The sequence below is a fragment of the Leptinotarsa decemlineata genome, unplaced genomic scaffold (assembly GCF_025532065.1).
Source record: "Leptinotarsa decemlineata unplaced genomic scaffold, Ldec_3_MD MMD2_tig00000010_RagTag_RagTag, whole genome shotgun sequence".
Taxonomy (NCBI): Eukaryota; Metazoa; Arthropoda; class Insecta; order Coleoptera; family Chrysomelidae; genus Leptinotarsa; species Leptinotarsa decemlineata.
In genome coordinates, this window is record NW_027412538.1 from 7,924,963 (window position 1) to 7,946,726 (window position 21,764).

The 21,764-nt window shown below is 33.9% G+C and overlaps 2 protein-coding genes across 4 annotated transcripts in view; one reads left to right on the forward strand and one right to left on the reverse strand.

The window, feature by feature from the left end:
• Positions 1-21,764, forward strand: part of Ubr3 (Ubr3 ubiquitin ligase) — a 126,867-nt gene that overhangs the window by 50,096 nt on the left and 55,007 nt on the right. The window lies entirely within an intron of this gene.
• Positions 1-21,764, reverse strand: part of LOC111503106 (uncharacterized) — a 56,771-nt gene that overhangs the window by 4,528 nt on the left and 30,479 nt on the right. The window contains exons 6-13 of the mRNA XM_074171568.1: positions 21,403-21,623; positions 19,439-19,677; positions 19,206-19,353; positions 16,173-16,473; positions 6,709-6,987; positions 5,340-5,639; positions 5,102-5,252; positions 1,117-1,254 (exon numbers count right to left, since the gene is read on the reverse strand). Of these exons, the coding sequence (XP_074027669.1) occupies positions 1,117-1,254; positions 5,102-5,252; positions 5,340-5,639; positions 6,709-6,987; positions 16,173-16,473; positions 19,206-19,353; positions 19,439-19,677; positions 21,403-21,623 (1,777 nt within the window). The remainder of the gene's footprint in view (positions 1-1,116; positions 1,255-5,101; positions 5,253-5,339; positions 5,640-6,708; positions 6,988-16,172; positions 16,474-19,205; positions 19,354-19,438; positions 19,678-21,402; positions 21,624-21,764) is intronic.

A 21,764-nucleotide genomic window follows, 5' to 3' on the forward strand; every position in this document is an offset into this window, starting at 1 on the left:
ATGAAATTAATGCACGAATACTTTATTTTGAAGTGAAATTGCCATCTGGGAAAAAAATTAAATGGAAAGGGGGGGGGGTCTTGTGACATCATTATGAAGATCCTGACGAATACTTGACAACCCTAGAATATGAAGTCAATATCTTCACCCACTACAAAATGGCGGAACATTTAATAATTTCCTGAAGACAAACACATTAATATCGATATTTCAGAAATATTCCTTTTTATCTGGCACCCGATGAGGTTTGTTAAGTTATTTTTTGTTAATAAAAACGACAAAAAATGTCAGTACGACAATGAACATCATTGTTCAGTTAGAATATTCTCATTTAGTTTTCGGTTTTACTTGTAGAAAGGTGTACGAAACTGAACCTGCTTGAATATTGGATATACGGCAGAGAATAATAAATATTTGTAGAGATATTGACGTTACTGTGTTCGAAAATGTTCGGCGTGAAATATCTGATAGGCTATTCATAAGTCAAGAAATTCAAGGCAACCATTTCAAGCATCTTCTGAACTGACCTCAAGTTTATTACCTCATATTATGTAGTTGAATGTCAATGTTTCAGTCAATTATTAAAAGTTTCGCCATTTTGTAGTAGTTGAAGATATTGACATTATATTCTAGGGTTGTGAAGCATTTGTGAGGAGCTTCAAAAAGATGTGTCACAAGACCCCCCTTTCACTTCAAAATAAAGTATTCATGCATTAATTTCATTATTCCAAATTTCAATTTTTTGAGTTGACCCGTTGAAAAAATAAAAGGGGGGGGACATTAAAGAAATGCACTGTATAAGAGTACGCGAAAAGGAGAGCAACTTAGTTATAGGGGTAAATCAAATAAGTGAAAAAAAAAACGTTCTTTTTGTTGTTTTTTAAGATCTGTAAAAATAGTTAGTATCCTGTTGATTATCCTTTCAGTTACCATATATGATTGGCAAGATTTATCAAGGCACTTACCGCTAGGATCTTATTCATACCAAATGAAAAGAAGGATTATTGAATTATACAAATAGTAAACCATATTTTGAAGATTTCCAGAAATGAATTCGAAAAACTAATGCAACTACATCTGTAAGTTGTATATTAAACTACTTGATAAAATTCTTACCTTGAATATGGTTTTTTGGATCACATCTCCATAGCTTCGTGTCAGTTACTTCCATGGCGCCACGCAGAGACGATGCAGTAGCATTTAGTCTAGATTCATATTGTTTTCTGGCAACGAGTGATAGTTCCGTATAATTTCCTTAAATGAAATGAAATTGGTCGAACTATCTCTATACGTTGTTCAAAAAATAAGGTGAATATTCAAACTTCGCGGGCTACGTACATTCTTTTAGTGATTTTTTTATGTTGGTACTCTCGTCTCGAATAAATGTTCACAGTTTCAGTTGTTAAGCAGAGTTGCCAACCGTAACGGTAGCGGCGTAACGGAATTTTCTACAAATAATCAATATTGAAAAAAATATGGAAGAAGATACAGTGGGCGCACTCGAAGCTGACAGCTGACAATTGAATAATTGAATGTTGTCAATACGTTAATATTTTTGGATATTTTCATTACTATCATAAACCATATAACCTCCAATATCTTGGAACTAAAAGTCTCGACTTTTCTCGAGAATTATGAATGGGGAATGTTCCTCCTGACCAAAATCAAGTAGTTTTCATAAAAAAGCTCTAAAACAACTTATCATTTCAACCTTTTTCTTTTAAAAAATATTAAAATATTTGAAAAAGAGGAATGAAATAATGCATTCAACATTTAAAGGGATTCGTTTCTATTTCACCATTTGGCAACATCGGTTATAGCTAATAAAGGACAATGAATCTGTTACCTATATGAGACAAACAAAGATGACATATTTCAGAGGCGTGCTGTTCTGTTTACTTATGTTGCGAGACATTCTGTGACATATGACATTTTGTGCACCTAACCTATCTTCCTCTATATAAATAAATAACAAAACAACTGTTGTTAAGGTGGTTTGTGGAGGTGGTATTGAACTATAATTTATATTTTGCCTTAATTGTTGATTTATAAAGATAATTTTCCTTTTTTAAAGTAGAATATCTAGATACGTATAAATTATTTCAACTTGATATAGGCGCTGTTGCCAATATGTGAATTAGAAACAAATCCCTTTGAAAATTTAAAACATCAATTTGAATACTTTTCGAAGTGAATTTGAAAAACTCATGAATTAAACTCAACTTTATTTTGTTCAAACTTGCATTTGATGTAATAACCCAAATTGAGGAACATTCCCCATTATATGGAGCAAATTACAGTGGAAATGGAAGATTGCTCATCTGATTGTAGCTCGAGCGAAAGAGCTACCGCAGTTGAAATTGACGGGAACGGGACACGTTGAAAAAAAAAATACAAAAAGTCTTGAAAACAAACTTTATCTCAACATTTGTTGTCTGATTCTAACTTGAAACAAACATGAACAAATTGATAAGTATTTATTTTCACTTTTCAAAATCATTATTTCAAGCTAAGAAATGTTTAGTCGAGACGACAGCTTTCAAAAATTAACTGCTGCGAATTCAGAAAATCAGGTACCATTTACTGAGTTGCGCGGTTGGAAATTAGCATGATCCTGATTCTGACATTAGTGATAGTTCAGTTATGTAGTATCTGAACGGTTCTGCGGTATTTAATTTTGAATAGGGCGCAAGCATATGTCATACAGGATTGCTTACTTTTGCGATTTTGTTAGACACGTCACGTGATCTCGTGACGTAACAGTGGTGACTTTGGATTGATTCGGTACTGCACTTTTAAATTAAAATAAACAAATTTCATGTGAATCCCTTATTAGAATATTATTTTTATATAGGATCAAATATTTAATATAAATGGATTAATACTAAGTAAACATTTTTCTTTTGAGGATGATAGGGCGAGCTATTTTGTCCTTTTCAAAAGTGAGAGGTTTTATCAGTTTTTTATTATTTTTGTGAAAACTGTAACTCCCCCAAAAATTTTGTAATGAACTTTGTTTTAGATAATAGTAATATCTAAAAAAAAATCATAACTTTTTGTTCCATCTTTTATAATAAACGCTTGATAATCAAAAATATATAAGTAATAAATTGTTTATAGGTGTAACAACTTTTTTTATTTATCTGACAGAAAATACATGATACGGTTTTTATTTTTTATTAAGAAAATGAGAAATTTAGATAGAATAATTTAAATTATACTTTGTTCCATAAATGATGAAATTGATAAATCTACAATTTAATATATTATAATACTACATAAGAACAAAAAGGAACTACTTTATCCACTATATCCACTAAATATATTTGATATAATTTTTTTTTGCATGAATGTAGAAAAATAAATTTAAAGGACTAATGTATTACTTTTTTTAATTTTCGTTTTTTTTCTATTATCAGAATTGTTTAAATTTTTTCTTTTTTCAATTTTCGTCGGCCTTGAAGTTATTATATTTCATTTTGATAATTTTTCTCAGTTTGCAAAATTCAAAAATAATATTTGCAATTCTTTTTAAAAGAGTTCTTACAACTCCTGGCCCTTTTCTAAATTCATTTAAATGATGTTTTTCGAAAAGCTTGTTTCACTTTTTAATTTTTTCTAACTAGTTATCTGTGGGTTTAATAAGACCTCCCAATGAAAAAGTTGCTGGTCTCAAGAAGGTATATTATAATTATGATCTTTTGCTTTTATTTTATAAGTATAATCGCCCAAACCAGGTAGATCATTTTTATGCTTTTTAGCAAAGTATTCAGCAATATATTCTAAAGAGTCCTCTGTTATTTCTGCAATATTTGTATTTGGAGATGAAGGAATGCTAGTAGAAATATCAGAACTACTAGATGAAAATGAGCTACTGCAATTTGATCCTATTGTCTGCTCTAAAATCGTGTCTGCGTTAATTTCAATTTCATTTGGACCACGGCTTCTAATTTGAGAAAATCCATTTTTGACAGTGAATTTATCCCCTCTTTTGCAGCGACGAATCCATTCTTTTTGCAAAGTTATGGAAACCATATCCTTAGCAATAGGAAAATAGTGAAATATTACATCAGTAACACCACTTTTCTTTAAAGTCAACTGATTGCTTTTGCAAGTTGACACTGCACAAATACGACCAGGCATTTTAACTAAAAATTACAAGGTTATTTAATGGTTAGACAATTATTGCTATTATTTACAAAAATGTGAATATTTCCAATTTTTACCTTAATTTAATTTAAAAATGTTCGAAAAACAAAAAAAGTTCCACAATGGCAAAAAACAAACCTCAAAACGGAAGAAAATAACAGCGTCTACTCGTTATACCAGTTTAAAAAATGTCCAAAAGCACAAAAAAATACGACTTTCACAATAACAAACTCAATGTTTCAGAAACCTAATTGGTATAGTTAAATAAAAATTTAATCAAAATAAACAAAAACAATTTAATACTGTCCAAAAATAATCCTCAAAAAATGTTAAAATAACACACAGTTTTATGGCAGCTATTAAAAGTGTCACCAGTGTTACGTCACATCTTCTCGGGGCTTATTCAACGTGGCGATATATGTAAGTAAACAATCCTGTATGTCCATAATCGTTGAGCTATACTAGCTTAGCGGAATATGAAGCAGCGTGCGGAATTTTGTTTCATGGGTAGCGACTTTATAGTTCATTCAGTTGGCAACACTGGTGTTAAGCATGTTCAGTTTATTTATGAGAGGCATGGAAGTTAGATGTGATATGCGTGTTCAGCGATTTACTGCTATGTTGAAAATGTTGAGAAGGTGAAGAAAATTGTTATGGATAATCGTGAAATCAGTATTAGAGAAGTTGCTGAGGATATTGGCGTATCGGTTGGCTCATGCCCCTGCGAGTTTTTCTTGTTCCCAAGATTGAAGAAGCGGTTGAGGAGGTAAAAACCGAATTTCCGAGAGAGTGCATATTAGAACTGCTTCGAAGATAGGAAAAAACGATGCCATAGATGGATTATATCTGAGAGGAACTACTTTGAAGAGACCAAATAGAAATTGAATATTAAAAAAAAAAATTAAATTTGCCTTATTTTTTGAACAGACAGCGTATGTATATTATTCCTTACCTTTTCGCTGGAATCGCTGTGCCATATAAGCGAATTGCGTCATTATATATCCTTTCAGATCTGCCAGTGCAATAGTATTATACATATTATAGAACACTTGCTGTGTTGGTTGATAAGGATTTTTACAATTGTAATCGGTAGATGAAACTATCTGAAATTTATGAGTGATATTAATTTTGCTGAATGTATAGGGAGACTAAACTCAAACCACCAATACATGTTAATATCTTTTACTTACTTCAAACATTTCCCAAAACAAATTTCCCTCATTTCTGCCGCCGAATATTTGCTCGAAGATATTCCGGACAGTTTTGTTGACGTTATTTTTAGAATCGTATAGAATATCTTCTACAATATCGGAGGTTGTTATTTCTCTTTTGTATTCTGTATAGTCCCTTCTCTCAGACACTAAATTTGTTGACTGATATCTCCTGAATTTATCGTACATATCGCTGATGATTCTGAGATCGGAGAAGAGAACAAGGAACTGTTTAGCCTGTCTTGATACGTCCATTCCGTAAAGGAGATCCTGTGGCATCTAAAATACATCTTCTATTGAAAACGTGACAACAATTTATCCGTTGATTTTGTTTCCACTGATATTATTTGTTGTTTTCCTCATTAAAATGAACCACAGCGAATTTTATGTTTTTTCTTAAATAAAACGTTCAACATTTAATTTCTCAATAACGAATGAACCAATTTCGTAAAAAATTACAGAAATAATAGAGGGACAAAAGACCTTTCAAATGATGTGTCACGCTGGAAAAATAGGGGGTAGGGGGTGACCGCAGGGGGGTGAAGTTTCGGGTATGATTTTCATATCAGAATTATTCCCCCTAGAAATAAAAATGACGTGTTCTTTGAAATTTTCGGTTAGACGTTCGATTCTGACTTACAGTGGGGGGGGTCAAGTATTCTTTGGAACGCCCTGTATACTCGTATAATACCTATTTATCAGAGGGCTTGCACAAGTGCGTTGATTAACACTATCGTTGCCACATGACTGGTCGATTTTTTTGTTTTCTTTGGGTTTGGTTCAATTTGAATTCGTAGGGAAAAATGACCGAAAATTGCTTAACGACATCATATAATAATAATAATCTGAAAAGAGGCAAGAGCCATATTGAGATATGGAGCTACAAAACACGTAACATTTAAATGGACAGAACGTTTGAAAAAACCTGTAAACACTGGTCTTAAAAAATCGCTCCCTGACGGAAATTGAAATTGCTGTCTAGAAAAAGTCCTAAAAATTTTATAATGTCTACCCTTTTTATGTCAACATCGGTTTGAATCTAAAAGCGAAAGGCATGTAACATACACTGTGCTTGGAGGCTCGAGCGGTCTATGTCAGTGAAACCAACTCGATCAAACTATAACAAAGAACAAACGGAAAAGTTCTTCCTTAAAATTGGAATTATTCATAATTAAATTGGCAAAAAAGTAACCATGTGAAAAAGTGAAGGACGTGAAGAGTGAAAAAATCGTTCTATCTCGTCATTAGTTGACATACCAAATGAATGAATCTTACGAACGTCTTGCCTTTGATGACTCACCCTTTGAGTTAAAATAATTGGTACGTTGTCTGCGCTAATAAGACTCACCTTTTGTATTCGGCTATCGAACGAATGAAATTCCTTGATGATGTGTAGGCCGGGATCTGACGAATCGTATTTGTTGTGGTCCAACACGTAATCCCAAAGTTTGTCTTCTAAGGTCAAAAACTCCATCCTTAGTTGATCCACTAGCAAATTCTCGTGACATTTTACCTTCGCAACGACGGCTAAAAGGAAATATAAAGTTACCGAACTGCACCACTTCATATTTTTCAACTCCAAATCGTTCGCTTCGTTTGTTAGTTTAACTCTGCCTGCTTTGGTAAATCACCGAATGACTGACCGCTGATGTTCGTTTAGCCTGTAGTCATCATATTATTATTGACAAAGGAGGAGATATAAATGTTTTTCTTGATGTGTTTATTTTATCTGAGATAAAACTGGTTAGAGTTTGAATTGACCTCACAGTACCGGCAGTGGATAATAGATAATCGTCGTTTGCTTTTGCTTAGATGGCTAAAAGATAAAAGTTTCGAAAGTTTTAAATAGTTTTTGTTCGCAAGGGGGGCTGGCTGTCTCGTTTGATTTCCATTAATAGTTAATATCACAGATGAATCATCGTTCAGAGAAATGTTTATAGGTAGTCACAGTCTTATATATCTATACGAAAAGCCGTGTTAATTATTAAATATTCTTATTCTTATAAAGTTCTCAGGTTACAAACAACTGTTTATGATGTGTCTGTTTGCTCTTGGCTGAAATAAGTTTATCAAGAAATGCTTATCACTTTTTAAAATGAACGGATGAATTCTATTTATGAAGGTCGACGAGTTGAATGTTTCTGTGTTATAACTTGTATCGATGTGAACATTTAAAATTTTCAGGGTTAGTCGAGCTGATCTACAATTCTGCTTAATTTGTAGGACGATTTGGTGTATTTTTTCGATTTCTCACTACAAAATTCAAATTTCGGAGATTTTTTGAATGAATGACTTCAATGTTTCCCAAATAATTCGTTTTTGGGATATATGAACTCTAGTTTGAAGTTTCATTATTATTCAACTCTGAGAGACTTTTTGAAACAAGATTTAAATGTAACGTGAACCGCTACTTTCGGACAGGCACCGTTCTTAGAGCGACTTGACGATTTTTCTGTAATGCTTGTTTTTTGTATAATTTAATTTTTTTAATTTGCTTTCTTATTTTTTTTCAACTTTTCGTCATTGTTTGTGCTCACCGGGTTGAGGGTTAATGAATTAGGATACATAAGTTTTATGGATTTTTTTTGGGATATCTGGGATTTTAGGGAACTTTTGACCTTCTCAATTTCTCTACATATTTATATTATTGTAAGCATTATACTTAAGTGTCTCTTCGATACTTCTTTAGTTGAACTTTCTTCGCAATTTCGGCTATTACTTCTTCCATTGGTTTAGCCACCAAACAATCTACCCAGAAGTTTTATCATAAATGAAAATTCGAGTGGTTACACATGACTTACTTTTGTTGATAGGTTACTGTTCTTCGTGTTTCAACACTCCGCAACGTTCTCGGGCTGTACCCACATACCACAAATTATTCAAAACCCTTTGAAACCTGTTTAACCAAATCAAGCAAATTTGAGACTATCTTGAACCGATTTTTAAGAATCCAACTGCACCACATTTTTCGCGATAATAAAAAAAGAAACGTTACTGGTTTTTTTTTCTACCCAAAAAACAGCAACAATAGATACCGAAACTAATATATGGGGTATTTTTCAATTTTAATTCTTTTAACGATAATTGACTGTTAACAAAATATGTACAAGGCTTGGCAATATTGAACAAATAGATTGGTGCTGTCAGATACTATCCTTTAACTGTTTCAATTGTCCAATTTTTTTATAAATACAAAATGATTGTACTACACGTACACGGGCGTTCACAAAAGTCAAAACGGGCGTCTGCAGTCAACTTGCTGCTGATCTCCGCCGAAATGTCATCGCGGCATCCGCCGTACACTAACCACAAACTTGCAGTCGTACACTGAACCAAATAGATACGTAATAAAAATGAAAAAAAACATTGTATTCATGACTGCTGAACATTGATTTTCATCCGATGAAAGGTTTCATTAATATAATGTTACTTTTTTTATTACTTCATGTCTCAGTTCATTGAATAATAATCGATTATTATACTAACAAACAAGAATCTTTGGCTCAACGAACATGATTACATTGACTCATTGATCTTGTTCATGGAAGCACTGAACATTTTTCACAAATCTGCTAGTCTATTTCATTGCATCAATGGAACAGTACATCGTTTTAACGAACATGAATGCGTTGATTCATTATGATTTGATGAAAAATCCATGGACTGGATTCGTCGTAGTGATGAATATATTGATTGAATTAATGAACATTTCGTACGTAATATCAGTGTACTTTTTTCATAAAACTGATGAATGTGTTTATAAAGTAATTAACGTGTTCACTGAATAGATGAACTTTGAACTATGTCTTAACGTTATACCTAGTATATTGTACTGATGAAAGTATTCATTAAATCAAGAATTGTGTTCAGTGGATCTATATACTTTCGCATATTATTTTCTTAATTAGTTCCACTGGAACCTTTATTTCATACCACTATGTAATATAGACATTTCTGACTTGTTAGAAGGATTGCTTAAGCTTTCTGCAAAAAATTGGAAGGTGACATAAGATCTGTCTCTTCCGATCCTGATCAATTTAATTGTTGCTGTCAGTATTGAAGCGCCGTCTTCGACGATTGTTCGTTGTCCACTCAATTTCAATATTTTTAGTTGAAAATAAAATAATATACATTTTTCGTTGATTTTTTTCTATAATGGGCTTGGGGTTTGGTTGTCTTCGGCGCTTCGCCCTCATCAATCATCATTTTTCTTGCTGACAATGAAACAGTTTCCTCCTCAATACGTAATAAATAAACCATTATACTAAGGTGAGGCAATGTGATATTCAAAGTGAAACTGTAAAAATCAAAGAAGTACCAATTTATTGATAATTCATTATTGTTGGTAACAATACTATGATTTTGATAATTATTGATGTTCATACAAAATACTTAAGCCTGATTAACCCTTATCAGTTTCCGGATTTTCCTTTAGATATTCTGATAATATATGAACTTTTGGAAAAGAATGACGGTCCTTTGTTTAAAAAAAAAGAGTTCTATAAAATTCCAAAACATTTCTGATTCTAAAGGAAAATCAAGATCAAATAAATAAATGATTTCATAACATATATCTACAGCCCGGAGTATATGTGAAAATTGGTATCTGATATCATCAAAATAAACAGATATGTCTGTTGGGTACTTTATGTCATCTCCAGTACATGAGATACACAGTTGAATCGATTTCTTCTTCGATTTCAAAAACCGTATGTGCTCTTCTACTTGTTTTTGGCAATTTCCAATATACAAAAAAGATTCTTGGGAATCCTTGATGGTGAATTTAGTCACACTGGATTTTCCAGAACTATCCTTGGTGACTATTTCATTGGTAGGGAAGAAATATCCATGGAGAGCCCAAAATACTACAGCATAGCGACCATCTAAAATCAATTAACAAAATATAAAGTTAGTATGGTGCTTGATGAATGGATCCATAAGCCATGCCGTGTGACACAGACCCATGCAGGGTCAGTCAACCTTATTTCGTCACAGAATCTCATATTCTTTCAACTATTTTTCTGGAATTTGGAAGACTGAGAATGCTCACTAAGACGGACGACTCTAACAGCCTTGAAGATAATAGCACTATATGCTGTCGAAAGTTTTCTGTGAACAAATGTTTTCAATATTTCATCATTAACACGTGGTTACAAAAATGATTTGAAACTCAAATAACTTATTATTATATGCGGGCGCTTTCAATAGCAGACCCTGCTATCATCTTCATGGCTCTATTATAACATATATGCATTCAACATGTCAACATTCAATAAATAATCATCACAACTCGATAATAAGCTATTGAATTCATTATTAATGAAAGTATGTTTCTCCAAGTAACATTCAGCGAAGCATTTAAAAGTTTTCAGTAAAGGTTTCAAAAAAAGTTTTTCAATAGACTCCTGGATATTAAAAACATCTTTTCGTAAAAAATTGTTATTATTGTGCAAAGAAAGAACAAATTCTGCAGCACTTTGATTCAAATCTTCTTTACATTTATGCAGAATAAATATCCCAGTCTCGGTAGATGTATCGTTCTCATGAACTTGCTCAGCTTGATGTTAAAAATGTCTTGGGTTGGCAAAATTTCCTCCGATGGTAATAAGCTTGCAGAATCAATAATAGAAGTTGCATTCATTACAACTTCGCTCATTTCGAGATCTACATTCAAAATGTGTTTTCTATTCATGTGTTTTTTGAAACTATTGATATTTTGAAAAACTTGACTACAATAATTCTCACAACATCTCTAATGACGGAATTTGTCTCCAAATAGTGTCTTCGTTTGAAATGTTTAATTAATAACGAAAATGCACCGATATTTTGACTGCAGATAAACACTTCATGGTCTTACATAAATGAAAATAAGTAATGGTGAATAAAACAAAATGAGCATATCTAATACGTACCTTCAATAAACTGTAGATTCAAATACCTAGGTACTTATTCAACTTGTGTGCCGATCTCGTTTCTCTTGAAGGAAGTTATGTGAATATTTCTGATAACTGCACACTGTATCAATAGGTACCTACGAAATCACGAACTGCAATAGCACCTTCGCGTCTTGTTTTAGTTATTGAGATCTTTATGATATCAATAATGTCCTTTTAGCCAATGAGATTATGGAATTTCAACGTAGGAATTTGCGCTGTAACGAATTTTGTGCATCGATGCTAGGGATGATCATTGTTTTATGACTGAATTGCTGAATACGTACGTGGAAACCATGTATTGTTTCATCATGCTACGAATATTATACATTAAACAAACGTAAGGGTTCATGATTTCGGGCATGCTTTGATGTAATTTCGTACGTATTTAATAATAATAATAACGAAGACCTTTCGTTGAAACAAAGTATACATATGGTTATCTATCGTATGTATCAGTTCATTGATTTATTGACCTGGGTTAACGATTCATACATTCTTTCGTTCAATCGAAAAAACCATACATGGATTTAGTGTACTTATTTATTGATTGAATACTAATGAACATTGAAATAATGTGCAGTATTCCTCAACTGCATTTTCGTGAGCTGAAGTAAATATTCCTTGAAACAATGGAACAATAATCAAATTAATAAAATATTTTCATCTGAAGGGTGAATACGTTTATTGAATTATGGAAATTGTTCTTAGCTTTTCAATGAAAATGATTTTATTGATGATACGAACGTGTATATCGAATGATGACTAACTATTCGTGATACTAAAGAATATTTTATTGAATTAACGTAAAAAATAGTGATGAATGGGGTTTATTGATAATATGTATAGGAGTTTTTTCAGTGTACCCAACCACGTACACCGTCGTGTACTTTTTCTCATATTGGTCTCACAGCGTTCAATTTCTGATTTCAAAATTCTAATTAATTCATCAAAAGAACTAATGGACATTCTGAAGTAATTAAAAAAATGTTTTTCGTCTTGCCGGAGTTTATCGAATAAAATATAAAAATTTCCTTCCTGTTGTCGCGCAGCCAGAAGTGGATGTACCCAAAGCGATCGTACGCTACGTCTTCTCCTTCTCCTCATAATAAGAAGTAGTAGTGCTTCTTTTAAATCAATTTTGAAGCTGGCACTAAACTCTGACACCACAAAATATAGATGTCAGTTGCCTCCACTGCAAGTGCGGTTAATATGACCGCAAGTCGATCACAAAAATGTGGTTGGGTCAGCCGCGAAGTGCAGTCAACGTGGCCACAATGTTGTGGTTGCCTCAACTGCAAATATGTGGTCCTTGTACGGCCGGGCTTATTGACGATAACTCCGGACATTCGCATAGGACATGCCTGACAGTTTCATCTTCCTGTTCACACATCGTGCATAGAGGTGTGTCCACTAGCCCCATATTGTTGAGGTGTTTGCTTAGTTGACAGTGGCCTGTCAGAAATCCTACTATTAAGCGTATATTTTTTCTGGTCACCGGCAGATATTTCTTCGGCGCCAGCTTCCCAGGGTCACCCAGGGCGATCCTGGCAAGATTGCATCGTTTGATTTCATACCATCTCTTTAGGGATTGAGCATGGGTGTGACGTTAGGCTAGTTCCACAATTGTCGAAGTCATCAGGCCGTAGGTGCCACTGGATCCTAAAATTCTCAGTCCAGCCGCTTCCTTGACTAAAGAGTTGGCAATACGATTACCTTTACTCCTGTCGTGCCCTTTAATCCACCTCAGTATAATGCTATTATCTACCGAGGCTTTGGCTTAATCTTGGTGGCACTCTAGTACTAGCCCTGAGGTAACACATTGTCTGTTCAAGGCTAATAGGGCTTGTCTACTATCAGTGCAGATTGTTATGTTTCTGCCAGAAATTCCTTTTCTGGTTATTTCTCTTGTGGCGAATGAGATACCAGCCAGTTCTGTTTGAACCATGCTGGAATTTTCTCCTATTCCCCACTTAATCATTAGGCTTAGTGATCTGGAGTACACTCCACATTCTGGGCCTTCTTTGGTTTTTGAGCAGTCTGTATGCATTTGTAGCATCTGACTCTGTGTTCTGTTTTATTTATATTTTGTAGGGTTTATTAAACACAAAACTGGGTTCAATTGCATCACTGGTTGTCTGCAACAGAGGTTGCGCAGTAAGCGCTTCTCGCCATAGGCTTAGCCTTAATTAACCCATTTCTACTTTGAGGTTTACACCAGCCTTTCTCAATCGTAACATGGCCATTAAGGCAACCTCCTTAACGTACAGGTCCACAGGGGTCAGACCCGTAATTAATTCCATTGCCGCGGTTGGTGTTGTTCTCATGGCTCCTGTGATGTTTAAACAAGTCAATCGCTGTATTTGATAAAATTTTTGGATGGCCGTTGTTTGTAGAACTATCGGTCCCCATGCAATGGCTCCGTACGTTAACATAGGTCTTATTATTGCAGTGTAGATCCAGGTGACCACACGGGGTGAAAGACCCCATGCGCGTCCCACTGTCCTCCGACTTTGCTTATAAGCCACATATGCTCTTTTTGCTCTACTCTGTAGGTGAGAGTTCCATGTTAGCTTCCTGTCGAGGATAGTACCAAGGTATTTCACCTTTTTAGAGAAGTTTAGTTTACTTTTGAAGATTTCAAGCCCGATAAACTTCTTTTCCTGGTGAAAAAGATTATCTTAGTCTTCTTGGGATTGATCGACAGTTAGTGTTCCTCATACCATGTTTCTATTAATTTGAGCCCATCCTGCGCTTTATCGCACAGTGTGTTCACAAATTTGCCTGTCTGCATGATAACTATGTCATCTGCATATGTAATTGTGTAGAATCCATTATTTTTGAGGTGATTAATTAGGGTTACTGCTAAGATAAACCAATTAATCAGTGATTTGTCGTATTCACAAATTCAATAACGTAGGTATGGAGAAAAAAAAACTTTAATAAACACCTTAGACGTTTGACGGCTGCCAAAAAAATTTTTGTGGTGTTCTTATGAAGGAAATATATTTGATTTCGTCTGAGGTATTTCACAAGTGACTTTTTTTTGGCTTTTGAGTACAGCAGAGAATTACTTTTTGAAATGCTGTGTGAAATCATGAATTTTGTTTACTCTTGCAAATTCATTTGCTGCGGAGCCTTATCTCTGCGAATATCAAGAACTCTTGAGTCTACTTTGAAAAGTGCAACCTATGATGTCTCATAGATAAACTGATGTGCTAATTCTTTTCTTGTATTTTCTAAATCTTATGATGCTAGTTTAAATTTTAATACCGTCAAAGCGAGTGATTCGAGAGACTGGAGTTCAATATCATTATTTGAAATATTGAATATTTCAATGAACTCATGCTTTTAAATGAATACCATAACATTACCTATATGTTCTAGGTATGTTGTTAATTTATTCAAGATTATATGTTATAGACTATAATAGTTATAGATATAATGGTATTTAGTCTAATCCCTATGAAATCAACTCGGGTGTTCCACAGGGATCAAACTTGGGGCCTTTGCTGTTTGTTTTATTTATCAATGATCTAACATCTTGTTTACATTTTTCTAAAGGGTTCCTTTTTGCAGATGATTTCAAATGCTTCAAATAAATTCAAACTGTCAGAAATTGTTTTGCACTACAAAAAGACCTTAATAGAATGTATAATTGGACCATTGAAAATAAATTATACTTTAATAGTGATAAATATAATATCGTTACCTTTTCTTTGCGAAAAAACCCCATTGAATTTAGTTACAAAATTGGAGATACTTTCCTTGACAGAAAAAATTAAGTGAAAGATCTTGGTATTATTAATTATCACACTTTGTCATTCTCGAAACATTACGATGAAATTTGTAAAAGGGCTAACAAAATATTGGAATTTATTATAAGATCTAGCTATTTGTTTGTGAACGTATTCACGATAAAACATCTTCTTATCACACTTGTAAGACCAATATTAGAATTTGGTTCGCTCATTTGGAAATTCCAACTACAGATGCATTTAAACAGAATCGAAAAATACAAAATAGGTTACTGAGCTATCTATACTATAAAGAAAAACATTGTTGGCCGTATTACACAAAAGTCAGATCAATGGATTTGAGGCAGCATTTTTGTAAAAACATCTTTTTAAATTAGACGAGATGTAACACAAATAATGTTTTTATACAAGGTGATAAACAACAATATTACAGATATAAACATATTCGAACTCATATATTTTAATGTTCCCCAGTATCCTAAAAGAAGTCCAATCCTACCCAAGGCAAGTAAAACAGTAAAAAAGTAAAAAAATAACTGCTCTGAGTCCTATCTCAACCATGATTTGTAAAGCAAATGAAATTAATGTTTTAAAAAATTTAGATTTCAGTAATTTCTTCTCAGGTTTCAGATATAATGTTATTGATTATTTATTAGAAATATAACTGTGATCGTAGAGAATAAGGTTGAAAATAAATCTTTTAGTGTATATGTATAGAAGTAAGCTCACATAATTGATTTGTAATAAGAATGTCCATGTAATTAGGCTGTTAAATCTGTATGGAAAATAAAATAAAATATATAACGCTCTGGTCTAGTATCCGAGCAACTGAGCGCTTTTAAAGGAATCAAGTTTTCACATCATCGAGTCTAATTGCTTTACTTTAACGAACTCTGTAATGATCAAATATCGAAAGTCAAATACATAATTTGGTTGATAAATATCACACGTTTATTGATAATCGCCTTCCGTTCAAACAAACTCTGTTATCAACTGAACGTAATCACTATTTCTTATTCAGTTATACAGGTTCTAACATAGATTTTACTATTATAAGTTATGATCGTTGATATGCGATATATCGTTATTAACACTAAAATATCGATAAAAAAATACATTCAATTAACTTCTTCGTCCGGAAACGCGGCACTCAGATGTTTGCCGAAATCGTAGGTGATGATTTTCGGTGTGATGAACCCTCCGAAAAAGTTGCGCCCCTTGTGAAATATTCCAGCGCCGCTCAGCGGTACCGGCTGCATGGATTCCAGTTTCTGAGCGTCCAGGAACGGCACAGTCGTCTGGGCAGCGTCCCGATCCAGATCAGTATGCGTCAGTTCGATGTATTGGTCCGGTTTCGAAGTAGGAATCGATGGAGACGGAGATCGAATGGGTATGTCTGGACTGAGCAGTCTAACTCTCGTTCTGAAACAAAAACGTCGAAGGTTTCAATTTTATCATTGGTAACAGCAAGATATTTGATAACTATTTTCGATTAGCAGTGGTGATAACAATGTGTGGTAGAATAGCGTAAGCTACACTACGCCAAGATGAAAATAAAGAATATTTATTATTATTATAAGAACAATGAATGATAGCTAACTACTTGGAGTGCGAAATTTAGCAAAATATCAATTTCCTCGCCCCATTGCAATTTTTTCAAAGGTGTAAGTTATGAGATCATTGCCTGCTTGTCCAACAAGAAAAGTCACGAAGAAAGTAAGTGGAAAAATGCCAATTCTGAATTGAGTCCTGTTGAAAAAATGAGGTGAATTTTTATTTTTCTCAAAAAATATATCTTTATTCATCAATTTCCATTTTGTCCCCTTCAAAGTAGCCCCCCTCACTCGTGACAGACAGTGATTTTTCCAGTCCTTTCAATCTCTACTTCAATGTTGGTAACGGAAAAAAGTCGCAAAGGGCCAAATCTGGCGAATACGGTGACTGCGGCGTGATTACGGTGTTGTTTTTGGCCAAAAAATTACGAAAATTACGAAAAATTATCTTGTTTTTCCACAATATCGGACGCTTTTTTCGTATTGCTTCTCGCAAGCGGCGCATAACTTCATGACAATACACTGAGCAAAATCTCGACATTTGACCGAACTTGTAATACTTTTTTGGTCATGGCTTTCCTGGGCTCTTCCGTTGGGACGATTGGACACTAGTTTCGATGTCATAACCACATACCTACCCATGATTCGTCACCATTTATGATACTTTTAAGCAAATCTTCACCACTGCTGACGTCATTAAACAATTCCTGAGCGATGATCCGCTGCCACACACTTCATGCCCAAAATTTCTTTAGCACATCTTTAGCAACTTCTCTAGTAGTGATTCGACGACTCTCCATAACAATTTTCTTCACTTTTTCATTATTTTCATCGATTGTTGATGTGCTTCCCGGGCGAGCGTCGTCGTTCACATCTTTTCGACCTTCTATGAAAAGCTTGTACCATTTGTAAACATTTTCCTGACTCAAGAGTACAATCACCATATGCCACTGTCAACATTTCAAGTGTTTTTTGAGCATTCAATTTCATTTTTACACAAAATTTGATGCAAATTTTTTGGTGACCTTTTTTCGATAGCAGAAAATTGCAAAACATTTCTTACTTTTATGTTTCTTATCAACAAACTAAACATGCTAGACAGCTGAAACTGTCACCTTATTTTTTGAACAGCCCACTATGATATTGGCTCAGATCTATCGTGTTTTATTTGAGAGTTTTTGTATAACTTTGGCGACGGGTACACTTTTCGGGAAATAGAAGCCTTCCTATTAACGGGTGATTTTTCAAGAGGTATAGGATTTGATTTGGAATCGATAGAACGATCAATATAATTTAATGGTTAAAGATGATTTCATGCAAATGTTGTCCGCGGCTTCGCTTTAGATGGCCCATGCGCAAGGTAGAAATTTTGGCACACTCTCACTAACATATCGACCGGTATTTCACGTATAAATGCTTCAAAATTGGCTTCCTGAGCGTCAGTCATTGCTGGTTTATCCCTGTAGACATGAGCCTTAACATGACTTCACAAGAAATAATCCAAAGGCGTTAAATCACACGATCTAGGCGGTCAAACATGAGATGAACTGTTCACCGAAGGCGGCTCTTAATTGGGCCATTGTTTCGCGGGCCGTGTGGAGTGTGGCACCATCTTGTTGAAACCACATGTCAGGCAAGAAAAAGTCGTCAATCATTACACAGTAGTGCTCGCCATTCACAGTAACGTTCTGGCCATTGTTGTCTTTGAAGAAGTACGGCCCGATGATGCCACCGACCCATAATCCACACCAAACAGTGACTTTCGGGATGCATCCACCCAAATCCTTTCGCAAAATTTTTCACGTAGTGGAGTAACAGAGGCCCAATTGCTGCGAACGGCGGCGAATCGACATTTCACGGTCATCACGAACACTGGCGGATACAGCCGCAATATTTTCTTCGGTCCTCACTCTACGTATGCGTGTTGGTGGTTTAATGTCCAATAATGTAAACCGAGTTCGAAATTTAGTCACAATCCGAATAGCTCCCTCAGTAGGCCGACGAAACTGCCCATAAATTGGAAGAAGTGCACGATGCACTTTCTTCACCGAGCATGAATTTTGATCATAAAATTCAATAATTTGCAAGCGTTGTTCATTCGTAAGTCGATTCATGGTTAAATTATAGACCAAACTGAACAAGTTTGAGAATGACAAAAGACACCATTCACGCGTGATCTGTCAAAAACCGCGTTGCCAAAAAGATACCAGCAAAAAATCACTCATTATTTATAAATGAGAAGCGATAATACACTCGTGAAGTTACGCAATTTCATCATTTCAGATCATTATGTGCCGATAAAACAATCCTAACACGAGCTCATTGAATTGAAATTGAGGAAAATTTATACGGGACTATACCCGATTTGAATTTTGTATGAGTAATCATAAAATAATAAAGGTTTTGCTATCAAACAGGATGATTATTAAATCAATACTTACAGTGGTTTGAAACCTTCATGTAAACTGTATGAACAAAAGTGGATTTATTAAAAAATTGCTCCGTATAGCTGAACGAATGTGATAGGTATCTTTCATGTTTCGTTTGTAATTTATCTCTACTTGATTATGTACCGCTTTTTATGTGAAAGTTGTTTCTCACCTTGGATTTTTACTTGCCGAATCCGTATTGGTGTTATCTTTCCAAACGCTAGTACTTTGGGGATTTATGAGTTTGCCTGTGTCGAAGTCGAATTTGCTAACGTATATTTCGAAATTCAAATGGGAACCTATCTCTTTGAATCGAACACCTGAAAAGAAAAAGAATGTAGCTACTCAACGCGGATTACCTTGAATGCCTTTTTTTATTGTGATCCATTGAATTGATTCGCTTACCTGTCAATACATAACCTTCATCAGCTTCCAAATCATCCAGATCTACAGCGCGTTTTTCCCAAGTGAAAGTGTGGTAATCCTGCCCGTTATATACTTTCCTATCGGTGATTTTAAATTCCTTGATGGGCACCCAATGAACTGTGTTGATATCGATATTTCCTCTGGGTAGTAATTTTCCTTCTTGAATTTGGAGGTGTATAATGCGATTATTTTTAACAAACCTCAATCCAGTTACAACCCTTAAAAAATATATATTTATCAAGTTGAAAATTCTATGAATATTATAAATATATCGCGATGATGTTTTCTTTAAAATCGATGCAAAAATATTTCAGATCAATGCCCGAACACGTCGATTTCAATTTTTAACTGCCCTTCTGGCATGTAATTTTCAACCTTCTACCGCTTTACACCGACCAATGAATTTTTTTATACCGAATATTAAAAAAGTTTGTCAAATCAATTGATACATTATGAAAATATTCATCAAAATTTTACTGAAGAGAGGTAAAACGACAAAAAGCAAATTAAAAAAAAAATCAGCGCTATCATTATTGAATTAAGTTTAGTTAAAATCGCTATCCATTGATGAGGAATGTTGATCTTTTATTAACTACAATTTGATAAATATCCCATTTTTTTATGAACCGATTTTGACATAATGTAAACACTTCCCATTTAGTCCATTTAGAAGTTTCAACTGTACCTATCAAGTGATATTTTATAATGAACTTCTTTGTTGTACTCAGAATAAAACACAAGTACAAAGTTTTTGTACAGCTACTTTCGTATAAACATTGAATTGCACGAAAGAAAAATTCTTTTGAAACAAATACTTCAATATGAACACTGAATTATACAAAAAAAAACACTTTTCTCTACTTAGTTTGTATTCCAAACATTCGTTATGGAATTGAATCAGATATCATTCACAGGATTCCTACACAATATACTAAATGAAAGGTGAACATTTTTAAGAGTACAAACTGAGTAGAGAAAAATGTTTCTGTATAATTCAGGGTTCATATAAAGTATTTGTTACAAAAGATTTTTTTTTTCGTGTATTTCAATGTTAATATGAAAGCAGCTGTTTCAGGAGAGCTTTTTTCCAGTTTGTGTCTGAAAGTTACTTCTTTGAAATTGATTGCTTCCTTCCTTTCTATGGAAGATTCCCACATTTTTTTTGTATCAAGATTGAGTAGTAGAAAGCCAAAAACTTTCTTTCCCATAAAACAATCACTTATAAAAATATAACCCTTTCAATGTATACAATAAAAATATTTGTATTTTTGCCAATGGTTTTATACAATGTTATCTTTGGGAAATGGGTATGTACTTTGAAATATTAAATCTGAGTAATTTTTTGGAAACTAGGTGTTTTTCATCAACCTTTTTGGATATATTCATCTTCCACAATCCGTGGCTAAATGCGCCGTACGGAAGCAAAGGCCAAGAAAACCTAGAGACAAAGATCTTCCAAAATCTGTTGAAAATAAAAACTTATATACCGGTGTCGTTCAATATATTTTTCACTAAGAAAAAATGTTCTGGTTTTTAGTAATTTGTATTTGATACCTTTATCCATGAAACGAGCTAAAAATGTTAATGACGGAGACGAAAATCTGCTTTCATGTTCAGTGGAACTATGCAGAATATATTCGATTTTTCCAACTCCGAAGAAAGTGTCAATAAAATTCTTAGTTATAGACGAAACTATTAAATACAACAAGTTATTGATGAACAGATTTTTTTCTGTAACAAATATATTGAATTCCAATAGTAACTTACCAGGGTAAACTAGTAGTTTGCCCTTTCTACACTTGTATAAAGTTCTTATTTTTTTCCGGATTGTGGTAAGTGAAAAAATCTACTATTGATTATGTTCGCTACTGATAAAATGGAACTATATAATTATTGAAGTTGTTGAAATCAAAACCTGCATTAAAATAAATATCTTGATGTACCTATTATTTTCAATGTCAGCAATGACAGCTCTCATGTTCATATATCTGTCAGAATTACTGCCCTGTTCGTCGCAGAGGCAGAAACAGTACGAACAATGCCAGAAGAGCCATCTCCACCAACTGTCCACTTTGGTGGTGCCTCTACTGCATCCCTTTTTTCTTCCCAACACCCTGCCATTTTCATATTCGATGTATTCGTATCTCCTTCCACTGGAAGGATCCTGAAAAAAATCACATCAAATAACGGTATTTATATCTACTCACATCGCTTTTAAACTTCTAGTATGATATTTTTTACAACTACTTCTGCCCTCTTATGAGCAACACCCAAAAGTTTTCAAGTATTCCGGAGAGATAAAATA